Source organism: Pyrgilauda ruficollis, unplaced genomic scaffold, assembly GCF_017590135.1.
Source record: "Pyrgilauda ruficollis isolate IOZ18807 unplaced genomic scaffold, ASM1759013v1 scaffold36, whole genome shotgun sequence".
In the NCBI taxonomy this organism is placed as follows: Eukaryota; Metazoa; Chordata; class Aves; order Passeriformes; family Passeridae; genus Pyrgilauda; species Pyrgilauda ruficollis.
The window spans coordinates 784,776-799,698 of record NW_024525045.1 but is presented as its reverse complement, the minus strand read 5'-3'; the positions used below and the strand labels follow the sequence as shown (position 1 = coordinate 799,698).

Below are 14,923 nucleotides of genomic sequence, written 5' to 3'. Positions count from 1 at the left end.
TGTCTTTTACTATTATTACATATTCTTCTCTTCCTGTACTTAGGCCATTTAAGAAATGATAAGGCATTCATGTCTAGTGAAGAAACTGATTATTCCCTCCCTTTTTATATTTTATTTCTCAATGCAGGGTGGAAATACTGTACCAACATACAAAAGCACAAAAACACTTTGGAATTAATTAGGAGTCAAAAATCCATCACTGATAATGTCTTCAAAGGAGGCCTGTATTGGAAGCAGCCCTCTCTCTCAAAAACCATTTAGTCACTTTTCTGACTCTGACATTCTACTTCATGCACTTCACAGGTAATGTTGGTGTTTTAAACAGCAAGTACTACACCTTCTTAGTAATATTTCATCTGAATAACTTTAGAAGAATTTATATGAACAAAGTACTGGATATTTGCTCCAGGAAACGTTTAATGACCACGATTTATGTATAGATGAAGGAGACAGTTCACATTCCTACTGATCTCCAGCAGGCTAAAGGTGTGATTCTCACACACAGCAGCTGAGCCCCAATGCTCTGGCCACAGGACCACCCCAGCACAGAGCTGCTGTTCCTCTGCACACAATAAACATGGGAGAGGGACTTCTGTTACATTTCCATCTTTTCTATACTGGAAGTTCTCATTCCTCAGCGTGACAGAGAGTGGAGAACAGCACTCAGAGGGCAATGTGCACAGAAAGAACAGTCTTTCCTAATTGCATTCTTCTTGAGCCAGAAAATGCAGAGCACTGTAGAGTAACTGTTTAGCCAGGCAATCCACACCTCAAGAGCTAAAAGATAAATCTCACAGAAGCAACAGAAACAGGCATAGCAATCAACTATTCCAGGTCTATGGCCAAGCTTTCATCAGCCAGACACATCCCATTCTCTAGAGCAACAGCAATGAACTATAAGCTTTTTTTTTTCCATATTCATTCCCTGCTGAATCTCTGGTCTCAAGCAGCCCCAACTCTTCTCTAACAAGATTTTAAACAGTAACTTCCCCCACAGGCAGCTGGAAGCCATTCACTCACTCTGATAAATATCAAATGACACAAGTCAATTTTCAGCCCCAGGTGCACAATGTTGCCACAACATCTATACTCTTCCCAATAAATACTGCCATAAATCAGAATCTCAGAAACGTCCTTTTCAAACGTCCCTTGATTCTAAGGCATTAACCCCAAGGAAATATCAAATTATTTAATTATACATATGGATACTAACTTATTTGGTCCTTTCATTTGAGCCATCAGACCACCTGACAAGGCCACACTACTGTGTAGCTGATATTCCTACTACAGGAGTGCTAAAAGAAATTAGATTTTGCACAAAACCTAGAACCTGAAATTTGTTCTTGAACAGTTCTTTAATATCCTTAGCTCTGCATTTTAAATCCTCATCACCAGAGCAAGTGAGGCAGCCCTGTAACTAAACAAGACAAGTTCCAGAGGGAAAATCATAAAGACAAGCCAAATTCTGAATGTGGACTTTTGAATTAACTACCAAGTCCACAGAAGTTAGCACAGTGAGCAATCTATGGCATGTTCTGCACAGTACCAAAGCACTGTGCACTATGCTTTTAGATATTTCTGATAAAATGGGCATTTAAAAAAAAAAAAAAAAACCAAACAAAAAACGCAAAAAAACAAAAAAAACAAAAAAAAAAAAAAAACAAAACAGAAATAAAATAAGCAAACAAAAAACCCTCCCAAGGGTTCTGTAAGTGAGCAGTTCACATCTAATAAAGTTTCTACCTTAACATCACCTGCAGTAGACATGTTCGCAGGGAGCCTCTGTGCACATCTTACTTCTCCTTTGTGGTAGGACTGAACTCCTAAGAATCTGGCTTAAAGGATTCTCATGGACAGAAATAGGAAGGAGGAATGCACATATATGTCTCAAAACAGCTGCAGATGAGTAGGTGAAGGAAGAAGCCTGGTAACTGTTTCAACACTGACTCACACTCCAGGTGATCCTAGAAAATACCTCTTTAATATCTGCCATCTGGTAAAAGCACTTCAGAATCCCCAGTCTAAAGCTCTTGAGCCCTGTACTGCTCTGATAATGCAATATAAAATATTACATACAGGTGCCACCATTTTTTGGTAGGAGCTCTATCTAACTGAGCAGCTTCTTGCAGAAAGCAGAGGCTTTCTGGTTGCAAAAGTAGAATCAGCTTTTGAGGAGATTGATGTCTCCCTTTGAGATTTCCACTGAGAGGTACTGTGGAAAAGCTTTTGTTCTGCCCTGTATTAGAAAAATAGCATTAGAAAAATAGTAGCTCAGAAACACACAGTTGTTTTTCATGAGTGAAAGACTGAGGAAAAGACTAAACTGATTTCCTGGAATTAAGTCATTAAACACCTCAGCAAGACCTTTAGGTCTGCTTTGAGTTCAAAATTCCAGCAGTAGGTTCAGTCTCCTCGCCAGCTGCAATAACAGCCAGCTGCACTTTGATCAACAGAGACACAAGCTCATGGAGCCTTGGGTAGAAAAGGCTTTGCTGTGGTAAGGAAAAGAAACAGACTGAAGTTTCATCAAAGAACCCAGCACTTTGCAGAGGAATGTTCTTTGGTCTACCAGAAGCAGTGAAAAACAGTATCTTCAGATAGAGAACTCAAGGGAACTGTAGCTAAATGAAATAAAACTTAGAAAATCTACTCAAAAGTACAGACAGCCCACAAATCTTGTCAAGGGTTATTAAAAGACAAAGAGAGTCAAGATGCCTGGAATCTGAGAAAAACTTCCATGACTTTTTTTTCAGAATACTCGAGTTGGAGGAGAAAGGTTCCCAGAAGCAGCTGCTGGAGCTTGAGGTACATGACAAGGTCAGGAGACTGGCTTTTCTCAGAAAGAGGACAGAAATACACTTCCCACAAAGGATGGGATACTGGGCCGCACAGAATGCCACCATCTCTCAAATCAACCTTAGAGGGAGGGCAAACAGAGAGAAACTCTGGAGGGAGGATGGCAATGGGACAAAAGGAGCCTACATGTGTGACCAGGCCATGGATGTGACACCAAGTCACACTTTCTGAGAAATTAAGGACTCATGGCAAGATGGCAGAGGACATCTGCATGGCAGTTATGTGGGATTACCTTTGACAGAACCTCTCTGATCTGTGCAGCCACTGGACATAGTTAGAAGGTACTCTTGAAGATGACACTCTCTCATGGCTCCGAGTTATAATGCAATTGCCTTCAATGAACTGAGCCTCCAGCTCATCCACCACTTGAAAGAAATGAATACCTCTGCATGACAAGAGGTCCAACAACCAACCTTTGCCACTGTCATTGATTTATTAGCACTGGGCAAATTACTAGGAATCACCTAATTCTCTGCCTTCCTCCCCTGAAACTTTCTACAGGTTTTGTCTTTGACCCCAAAAAGATTAACAAAGTAAATATTCCAATGACTAAGTCAAGGTGCAGCAGTAAGAGATGATATACTTCAATGTTTGTCACATCCCAATCCACAGCAGCGTAACTGCATTACTGCAACATTACCAGGAACATTAGGTAAAAATCAGACTTCTCTTTTCCAAAATATATGAATTCCAGGTGAAATATATGAAAAGACCAGTCATATGGAGAGAGAACAAGAAGTCTACTTTCCAAGGAAACAGTGGGAAAGGTTACTGAACAAACCAGATACAGTAAGAAAAAAGGCTGCTCTCTAACCATAATATATATGAGTAGAAAACTGGGGAAGAATCAGTGGAGGCTGAAAATTAGATATGTCAAAGAATGGAGCCTTCGAGAGCATCCTTCTAATAACACAGTGGAGATAAAACCTAATTTGCTCCAAATTGTAATTCAATAAGCTTACAAATAGATTTTAAGATACTGTAGCTATTGCCAATAAATGATGGGCTTATAAGGTACTTCAGACTTTGTTGTGCTGCTCTTGAGTTTGTTGTTCTTTACATACTGTTGTCAATTACATCCGTCAATCCCAAAGCGTTCCTTTTTTTTCATATGAAGTAGTACCTAAACAGATCAGTGCTATATATCAATTGCACATATCTAATGGCAGGAAACAAAGCAATACCTAAAATAAGTCTCCCCTAGAACCATTTCATGTCACAACATGAGTAAAATTGGTCATCCAAAAAAGTCAGTGTATTCAGTCTTGGAAATACACAGTTATACCATTATCCTCCCCTTCTCCAGCCACTAAATGGTAATAACCCTCTTAAGTATACTCAACTCAAATATTTCTTTACATTGTAGTTCAACCCTGAACTTACTGGATTGAAAATATTCTTGTCAGTAGTACCCTTATGTCACAACAAGAAATTCTTGTAACTACTTTTTAATACAGCATTCACTGGTTTTCCATTCAAATTGACAACAATTACGTCAAACCTGAAGTCAGATTTCAAATAAGTTAACATGGAATTTTTTAACACATTCACAGACAGGCACCAGAGCAAGAACTTCCCATCCTCCCAGGTCCGTTTATTCAAGTATATACAAGTTCAAACAAAACCAGGAAAACAGGAAAAACATCAGAGCATCACCAACCTCTTTAGTTTACAGGACACTGAATACTCTCACAGTGCATTGCTTTCTACTCTTCACACCCCAAGAGCGTGAGACACTTGTTCTCTCCCCTTTTACTCATCAGCAAGTGATGAGTAACACTGAGTCTCTAGGACTGGGCCATGACAGCCACAGAAACACACCTGGAGCCCTGCTGCTGCTGTCTTTTCAGCATACAAGCTATAGGATATTGTTCTGTATAGTATATAATTTTTCTCATTAATCAACTTATATCAGATTTTTGCCTTATAAGTTTTTAAAGCTTGCAACAGTTAAAATACTAAAAATGAAATAAGTGAATGCCTTAGAGGGAAAATCAATTAAATTAGAAAGATAAAATGAACTTACAGTTTGTGATGTCAGGAGGGGCATAACTGTCATTCATGAACATGCTGGTGGGTTTTGCAACCTTCAGATAAACAAAGTCAGATGTGTTTTTTAAGGCAGTCACTGCTTCTTCATGAGTAACTTCTTCTAAGCAAACACTGTTGACCTGAAGAGAAAAACAAACATTCTTAACCCAGAAACATGTTCTGTTTTCATAGGTCACTCACTGAAGGCTGTTGGAACACTGACACTGGGAGTCTTTATTAGGATTCATGTGCCACAGACATACCTGGTCACATGAAATTATATAAGAGATGCCTTGTTAAGTATGAGAAGGACAAGTATTCCTATCAAAGATTATTACAAACTGTATTGACCACAACATTGTAAAGAAGGCACACACGACTTTGGGGAGCTAATGGGACAAACAGAACACTCAAAATGTAATAAATGTGCACACTACACAGTGTGTTACTGCAAGCACTGCATAGAGAGAAGTTTCCTCTAATAAGAATAAACCCCACATCAACTTGTCCTGACATAATTATGCTCTAGACTTTATAACAGGACAATATATTCTGGCATGATGTCAAAAAGCAGGGGTCAAAACTTGAGAAGGAAACACTAGCACTTCCATTTTAATAAATCCCTTATTGTGAAAGGGAAGAAACTTCTGCAGATAATTCCAGGCAAAGGAAAAAAAGCTTGTACTGCACTGAACCCAAGGGGCTAAAGACACTTTCATCATTTAACTTCATGTGTAAGAACAACCAGGCTTTGCCAATTGTTAATTGTGGGGGGAAAACTCTATTCCCTGCATCTGTATTCTCTAAGTTTCCTACAAATTTTCTAAAAGCCTTTTGTTGATATCTTTTTAATAGATTTTAATTCCTACCACTCTTGAAGACTGAAAAGTCGTTTTGCAGTATTTGGCAATTGCATTACAACTTAAACACAGAGACAGAAAGTTACATTCTGCAATGTATGGCTGGGGCTCTCACTTTTCTATCTGGACAAAAAATTTGTGGATTGAATTTCAGGAAGTTGAAAGTTTTGGTTTTTTTTACTTTGTGCATAGAAAAATTCAACTTTGAAGCTATTTTAAGCTTTAAAAAAAATAACAATGCCATTCAAAAGCATTACAAACACTGAAATGCAATATAAGCAGCAGCTTCATTACAGGCTGGCTAAAGGCTGGCCAGCCACCAGTACAAGGAGTTCCATTTCATTCTTCTATTTTCAGAAGAAAAACAATCCCATTTTATGTTTGTTTACAATTCTGTCACTCAGATCCCAGAAAAATAATAGCAGGCATCAGAAATAAACATGCTGATTTATACAGGTTTTGCATGGAACATTGGACTGAGGAATAGATTTCAGATCTCCTGATGAGATGGTGTTGAATGATGCAGATTTAATTTTATCACTGATTTCCAGGCAGCTTAACCACAAATTGAATCATGCCCCTATTGTGCCTAAAAGTGAATGACCATTAAAAAAATGCAGCTCTTACTTACAGCTAAAAGTTTGTCTCCAATCTGAAGTTTGCCATCTTTATGTGCTGCCCCACCTTCGATGATTTTGGTTACATAAATGCTGTTGTCCCCAGGTATATGCTGATTTCCTACACCACCAGCAATACTGAAACCGAGACCTGCTTGAAGATAAAGGCATTACTCAAGAAACCCTTTTTGCAATCATTGGATTTAAATTCTTACATAAATAATAACACTCCTTATATAACACAAATAGATATAATCAGGGTCTGGCTGAACTAATTCTGATGCCTTTTCAAGTGAACTCCATAATGGTCTAGAAAAGATGTAACAGGTACACAATTCTGGAAACCAAAGCTCGATCATTTACTTCATGCTTTGTGAAGTATGGGCACAGCAGAGCTATAAGCATCACCATACTATAGCACCTATATATTTATAGCCATATTACCCAGTAATTCATTTCTCTAAATTATTTTTAATCTCTCAAACATCCTTACTAGGTAATGCAATTAAGTATTTTACTCCAATTTTAATATACTTAAAAATTACTAGATACAATCAGAAACATTTTTATTAATTTAAAAGAAAACTTGGCATTCTACAAGAACACTCTCAATTCTATCCTTCTTATGAAACAGAAACTTGAGATTTCCAATGTACCTTTGGGGCCTTTGACAAGTTTGATTTCCACTATTTTTTCTGTGACTGGTTTTCTTCTTTTGACATACAATCGTACAATTGATCCCGCTTCTTTCAGTGCTTCCACTGCTTTGCTGTGTGTCACATCCCGAACATCCACCTCATTTACTCGCAGGATACAATCATTGACCCTGGAGACAGCAAGTCATGCTCAGCTGCTGTGTTACACCAGAGTGCACACATCAGGAGCCTAATATTTTATCTGTAATACACTAGCATACATGCTAACACATTAAAATACAGAGATTTAGCTCCAAAATTCTACTTATTCAAGACAATGCTCTAAAATGAATTATTAGTGCTTAAAAATAAACCAAGGATCACTAGAAAACATTTAAGAGGAATATTTAATTCATGACCTTATTATATGTACCTTACTTTGACAGTGTTTTGAATAGATGTTTGTAAAAATTACCTTTTGTTTACAGCTAGAAAACAGAATTTTAAAAATCAAAACCTACAAGGCACATAATGCAAACATACTAGTTTCAAGCCATGATATGAACAAGTCAATCTTGCTTTTCACAAGCAGTTTAAGTGCTGGCCTTCCAGTCCATTTAACATGTTGCTGCAGTAACACTGAGCCCTCATTACACTAAGTGCAATGCCAGGCCCACCTGTCACCGTGTCCTGCCAGATGTACCTCTGACAATGGCCAACAAGCTAAAATGAAGCCTTGAACTAAGCTCATTAGGACTAAAACCTAATACAATACCAATACAGCAGGTATTTGCACATGAAACGATGGGCCAAGTTCTTGGCAACACAAGAGGAAAAAAAAATAGTCCTACAATCAATGTGGATACCTATCTTTGAAAAATTAAGACACTGAATTATTACCAAGCATAAAAAAGGGTTTTTAATAAACTCAACTACCTTGTGGATCAGAAAATGCACAGATGGATAACCAAGAGCTATCCATCCTAGCTAAGCTTTTTCTTGAATTAAGGACTATGAAACATATAGCATAATAAATTTATACCACAGTATAGAAAAATGTCACTTAATTTTCCTAAACTGCAGATATTATTAGTTTGGGAGACACAAATTGATCCAATCAAACATTCTTCATTATTTACAAAACACTTCTGTAAGGAAAACCTATTTAACATTTAATGCAGGAGGATACAACTATTAAACGTAACAGAAAATTTTCTATCCACTTATTAAAATACAATAATAGCACTTAGTAACCCAAGACAGAAATTCATCCTACCGTAATCTTCCATCCTGTGCAGCTGCACCCCCGGCTATAATTTTTGTAATGAAAATACTTGCATCATCCCCAATATGTGGGTTGTCTGTACCACCTGCAATGCTAAAGCCAAGTCCTGAATTTCCCTAAAGATAGAGGAGGAAAAACATTTACACACTTATTTTTTGGGGAAAAGGTATTCTGGTGTATTTGATACACTACAGAACCAAATCTACATAATTTTCACTGAAAACAAAAATACTTAAAGACAATTTAAGCAGTATGCTACATATATAACTTATTTATATGAAAATAAGTATAATTACAACTTACATACATGTCAGGTGAACATAAGTCATTGTATAACTGTAGCTCGTGTCCCACCTCTAATATAGTCCCACAGATGCAGAGATTCAGACTGACATTTTTCTCTTCAAGGATTACTTGCCCTTACCATCAACTGCAAGACCTCTTCACCCTCCCAATAACAACCAGAACTGCACAGGTATTAGGTAAAATAATTTCTTTCTGTCTTTTTCTTAACAGTGCACCTCAAGAGAACTGAGCTAGATCTCAACTTAGAAAACGTAACAAAGAAATGCACGTGACAAGGTGTCACTTGTAATCTCAATATAAAACTTAATAGTATATAAGTAAAAGCCTATGAAAAAAATAGCAATACAGGAGATTAAATCAGAATCTGTGTTGTTAGTATCTACAAGTCTAGGTAGCAACATTAAATGCAGGATGTCTTAGAAGAGATCATTATTTCCCTACTTTACTCTCAGTAGTCAAGGATATTAATAAAACTTTCAATTCCTGCTTAGCAACTGAATGGACTTTTTTTTTATTAGGCTAAATAATCTACCTGAAATAAAAAAAAAGAAAGAGTAAGACTTAGTTTGGATTGCTATTGTTCATATTAAAGTATCATAAATTCCATTTCAAACAGAGTACAGAGGATATTTAGCATGTTACCCTTTCAAGAGTAATTTCTTCATACTCGTAATCTGCATCGGTGCCATTGACCTATAAAAAAAGAGAAGTGAGACTCACAGAGAATCCTACACTTTACACAACCCATTTTGCTTGGCTGGAAGTTCACTCCCATCAAATCTCAGCGGATTCACAGTGACCACTGGGCTCAGAGGGAGCATGTGAATTTCACACCACTCTGTATTTATGAATCAGACAACCTTTTTATATGAGTTTAAAAGTTGCCTGTTCAAGAGCAGACTGTTCTACACAACTGCTGTAGGGCACAGGCCCTCTGCTTCTGACTGCCAGAAAGAAAAAATGCTCTGGAGATCCTCACATGTTCCTCAGGCTATACAGCAACTTGAAACTGAGAAAAAAGAAAGACAATGTGGGATAGAGAAGAATCGTAAGGAAGAACAGAGCAGCATTCTCCTATTGTTGTTCCACAATGAGCAGAGAAAAATCAAAGATTGATGCTTTATACCATCTTCTCCTGAGAAATAGGTAAGACCCTTCTAAAGTAATATTTAACAACTGTTTATACTCCTATATGTCATGTCACATACATACTAAAGTTCAGCAATTTAAAATAGGGACAAAAAGAGAAGAAGACTTTAGAACAATACTTCATAAAGCTTGACGAAAAACTGAAATCCTAGAAAGAAGCCTTGTCATCCTCTGGTTAGAAAGGACACCCACATTCTTTGCTACCTATAGAACAAGGAAAGAATCAAATACCAGAAGAAAAAAAAAATCAAAACTAAACAGAATCAATTACATAACAAATTCTCAATCATATTTAATATTCAAGAGTAAGCTTTTTTCCAAGATACCTTGGAACTCAAATTCTTTCCTCTACAGTTACCTACAGCAGCTACAGACAACTCACTATTTCTAGCCTTTTAGGATGTAATCTTTAACAAGGTAAGAAATAACATTTATACTATTGCTTTACAAAGGTCCTTGTCTACCCCTTAAGATATAGAATATCTGAAAAGACTTCTGAAGTCTTAACACACTAAAGATAAAAAACATATATAGAAGAAAGCAATTTAAGATCTGACTGTTTTCTAGCAGAGACTTTAAAAAGGGAATTTAATTCACCCCAAATAAAATTAAGATCAAGCTACTTCGTTCCTCCTATGTTTATTTAACATATTTAAATGCTCCAAAAGCCGGCAATGCCGTGACTTCCCAGGCTGTCTAATATCAAGCTCTTTTATCCTTCATTCCCTAATTGTATCTCCCCTTACAATAGAAGCCATATCCATTCCATGCATAACAGATTATCATCTTTGCTAAGTACCTCAAAAAATGATTATGTCCTTAGCAGTTTGTTCAGTGGAAAAGATACAGTGGTTTTAACACATGATATTTCTCTATTAAAAAGGGATGAGGTCCTGACCTTCTGAATCCATGAAACTGGATCTATTGCTACACCAACACAAAAGAAGCCACTGTGATCAAGAAGTTTTGATGGTAGCTTAGTCCTTGAGCTATTATCTACAGGAATGACATGTGCTAACTGAAGCAGTCATCCAGCATTACAGTACCTGCAAAAGGTTCATGATGATTGATCAGTGTGCAGTGCTCTTTTCTTTTCTTTTTTATTAAAAACAAGGATGATTAATCATTTCCTTATTCATTGCCATTACACAAAACAAAGCCGATTCTAATATATTTAAGCAGTCTCTTATTTCTATGTACAAAGGTCTTTAATCCATTTAAAATATCATCTAGATAAACAGGAGCAAACAAAAAGCTCCATCATTTTATCTTCTCCTTGAGATTAGTTCTATACTCTCTTTTTTTGAAAAAACTACCTTTCAATTTATTCATCTAACAAACCAAACATTAGCAGAGACAGGAGCAAGAATATATCACATGATAAAAGTCACTGACCTAGTCTATCTTTTCCAAGTTTTAAAGGGATCTCACACCTACTAAGCTAAGCTTTATTTCCAGGGCCTTTCCCTAGATGAAAGACTTTATATGTAAATGTTGTAATTATGCCTGACAAATTAACAGCTCAGCCTCTGCATAACTACACTTATTACCTTAATGTTTCAAACAGAACCAACCCATTTTTATGAACATTTATAGAACGAAAACCTTAAGTATAGCCACTGCATGAAGAAATGTTTTTATGAGACGTGCAACAGAAATGGCACATTAAATATTAAAGTATCTGCCTGCACAGTTGAAGAAGCAGATTGTTCTCTGAGCACTGAACCTCTGGAAGCTCAATTGTGTTATGCACTGTCATACACTGGTACCCAGAAAAATTCCCACCTGCAATCTGCACCATTTTTTTTTCATCAAACAGCTATTTAAGGAGCTTAAATAACCATCATGAGAGTTGACAAAATCAAGCACCATCAGAGAGATAAAACAGGTCTTCTCAAACAGCAACAACAGGTGTACCCAGCTATATTCATAAAACATGATTTAACGTTATGATTGAAATTAAGTGTGGACTTACATATGTTGAAGTCTCCAAAGAATCTGTATTCACCAGCACTGGAGGGGGATTTGCCTTTAACAATGAAACAAAACAAAAAATAATTACACAGCATGAGAAAATGCACTATTGATGATAATTTTACAGCATTTAACTTGCTGGCTTTCTCAAAGTTCTGTTAAAAGGTAGCCTGACCTTGAGAATCTCAAAACTGACTTTCTAAAACACTTGTTACTATCCTGGACATATTGCTTCTCTGACATAAAACCACACCGTTAGGGAAGTCTGAGATCATATTTAATATCTAAGTTCTGGCATTTATTACCTTGTTTTTCAAAAGAAAACCTGAGTCATGCTACCATTTGACATGATGCCAGCTGCCCCAGTACTTGTGGTATGATATGCAGAGGTTGTTTTACCACTCAGTATCTCAAAACCAATTTTCAGTAAATTCAATTTTGCTTTCTTCTCATCAGGAACAGTGAACCACCCCCTTCAAAAACTGCAAAATGGAAACCTGCAGAAATGCAACTTAAGCAAGAAAGGATCTACAAAACTGACTCGCAAAAGCAAACCCACAGCAGGCATTCATTTACCCCACAGCAGCATGGGCTTTCATCAGAAAATTGTTAAGGATTAACAAGCACAAGCAGTCAGAGATTATTGCCACAGAAAGCTGAAATAATATTAGCATTTTTACAAGCCAGGAACCAGCAGAGTAAGTTTACACTTTTAGTCTCATACCACTGAGATTTTTTCTGTGAAAAATTTGGTTTCAACTAAAAGAAAATCCATAGGAACTGATGGCATTTCTCTGAAATGTTTCCAAATAAACAGACTTCCCATTTATCCATCAGTTGATCTGCCTTTAAAATAGGCAGCATCTCGCCTGCTCTAGGAACATAAGCCAAACAAAAAAACAGTGTCCAGATATATTCCAGACTCCAAATACTGCTAACTATTAAGTTCAGTGGCACTAAACAAAGTTAATCTCCTTATTGCTTTAATGAATCTGAGCGGGTTTTTAATATGTATGAAAATACATTATCTTTAAAATTAAGACATTCTTTTTTTTAATCTCCTAAGTATGTGTGTGTGTGTGGAAATAAATTTAGGGATAGTTTAATAGGCTGCAAAAGAAGGCAGTATTAAACTCAAGCAAAGATAAAGTTAAGACCTGCAAAAACATGACAATTGCATTAACCTATTAATATTCTGCATTTTTGTTTCATTACAATGACAGCAACATACTTCTGAAGGATTTATGATTTTTAAAAGCTCCCAAATCTAGGAAGTGATGACTCAGAAGTGCCTTTCAAAAGGCTGAGATGAATAATATCCCATCATTAGACAGGAGCCATCAATCTGCTATCAAGTGTCAGAAATTAAGCCTGTGTGATTTAATAAGAACTAAAATCAGGTGGGACCTACACAAGTTAACAGAGCAGACAATTAAAAGTAAGAGGAAACAAAAAGGATGACACATATGGCTGTCAATATGCAATCAAAAGCCTTTCTCACCCAGCAATTCTCCCAATAGAAGCATTGGCACATTTCATGCAGTAAAGACATTAAGCACTAGTTATTAATGTCACAATAAAAATCTCTGTCACAACAACACTATCCTTCACAACCATTTTGTGCCACTAAGTTAAATTTCCTTTTCTGCTTATGAGTGCATGTTCTATTAAAGCAAGAGTAAATTAAAATCAAGATCCTGTACTAAAAACCCCAACCTATTATTCATCACAATAATTCATTGTTAAGGTTACAATAAATACAGTTAAACCATATGTTTTTATGGTTTCGCTCAGAAGAAAACAAGGTTTAATTGCTCAGTCATGTTCTTTTCACTCCATTTTGGTATGTATTTTTATTTACTATTAGGATTCTGTAACATCCAATTATATTCAACATACACAGTGCCAGCGAGAGCTGGTTCCCCATGATTTTTATTTTTGAGGCAGACAAGTGTTCTTATTTTCATGTTCAAAAAAAAGACAACTTAAAGCAAAATTGCTGTTAGTAGGTGAGCTTTGGTGAACAGTATGTTTAAGATACAAATCAGCCAACCAATGTAAAACCCCTTCTGTAAGTCGAATGATTGCTCCTAACACTCCCATATTTATCCAAATTCTCCATCAAGCAGCAGCAATTTATCATCTTTTTCAATGATGAATGAAAAAAGCTGTGCCAGGTTTTCCAAAGGTACTATCTGGACATGGTTGCACTGGCCTGTCCACTTCAAATCTTGATGTGGGCTAAATCCCTCTACTAGAAGGGAGTATTTCTAAAACTAATTACATTTCTGGTGGAAGAAGTGCAGGTGAGAGAGTCAAATAAACATACATCTACTGGAAGCTGCAGTATAGAACAGGCAACTGCAAAAAGCTTTGCTAATTATGAATTATGCAAAAAATAAAAATTCAGCAAACACAAAGATTACCACCTGTAGCAAGTTTAGTCAAGCAGCCTGAAAGTAAAAATTAAGAAAAAAAATACTGATGTCCATACTACAAAAATGTTCAAGTAATATTCTGGATAGCTTAACTTCCTTTTAAAGTTAATAAATATCTGTCACTAAATGATTCAAAAAATTGACCCATCTTTTCAGAAGGTGTGCACTCATAATTTCAGATTTCTGCACTGAAAGTTACAGTAAAGTTACAAAAACTAAGAGCAGAATGACAATCTATTTGCAAAAATGTAACTGCAGGCTATCCTGGACTGTTCCATTGCTTGCCATGCTGTGGTCACATATTCCAAATTACATGGGAAATACTAACATTAAATCATGTTACTGCCTTCACTCCTCTTGATAGGGTTTGGTTTTTGTTTTGGGGGGTGTGTGGATATTATGGGACCTAAAGGATGAAGGCTCAGAAGGGAAGCATTTTATGAGTCAAATATGTTAGGAATGGAGAGGTAAAAAGATCTCTCTTATATTCTAAATGTCTCCCAAAACAGTAATACCAATAAATGGGTGGAGAACATGAGAAACACTATGCAACTGCAACCAAAGAAAGACATGTATGAAATATTTATAGGAGATGAGAAAACATTTTCTTTATAAATAAATCAAGCAATAACACTTTAGTAGGGGTGAAATGGCTCTAAAGTTAGGTGAACACAAAATATCCTAGTGGTTCTTTCCATTCTTTACGTTATTTTTTCTCTAGTTTTTTCACAACTTACTAGTCACTTCTACATGAAAATATAAATATTTTAGT

The 14,923-nt window shown here is 36.4% G+C and overlaps 1 protein-coding gene across 1 annotated transcript in view; it reads right to left on the bottom strand.

The window, feature by feature from the left end:
- DLG1 (discs large MAGUK scaffold protein 1) overlaps window positions 1-14,923 on the bottom strand; it is a 77,223-nt gene that overhangs the window by 40,518 nt on the left and 21,782 nt on the right. Inside the window, exons 3-8 of the mRNA XM_041475683.1 lie at window positions 11,715-11,768; window positions 9,233-9,283; window positions 8,276-8,400; window positions 7,021-7,190; window positions 6,379-6,515; window positions 4,883-5,027 (exon numbers count right to left, since the gene is read on the bottom strand). Of these exons, the coding sequence (XP_041331617.1) occupies window positions 4,883-5,027; window positions 6,379-6,515; window positions 7,021-7,190; window positions 8,276-8,400; window positions 9,233-9,283; window positions 11,715-11,768 (682 nt within the window). The remainder of the gene's footprint in view (window positions 1-4,882; window positions 5,028-6,378; window positions 6,516-7,020; window positions 7,191-8,275; window positions 8,401-9,232; window positions 9,284-11,714; window positions 11,769-14,923) is intronic.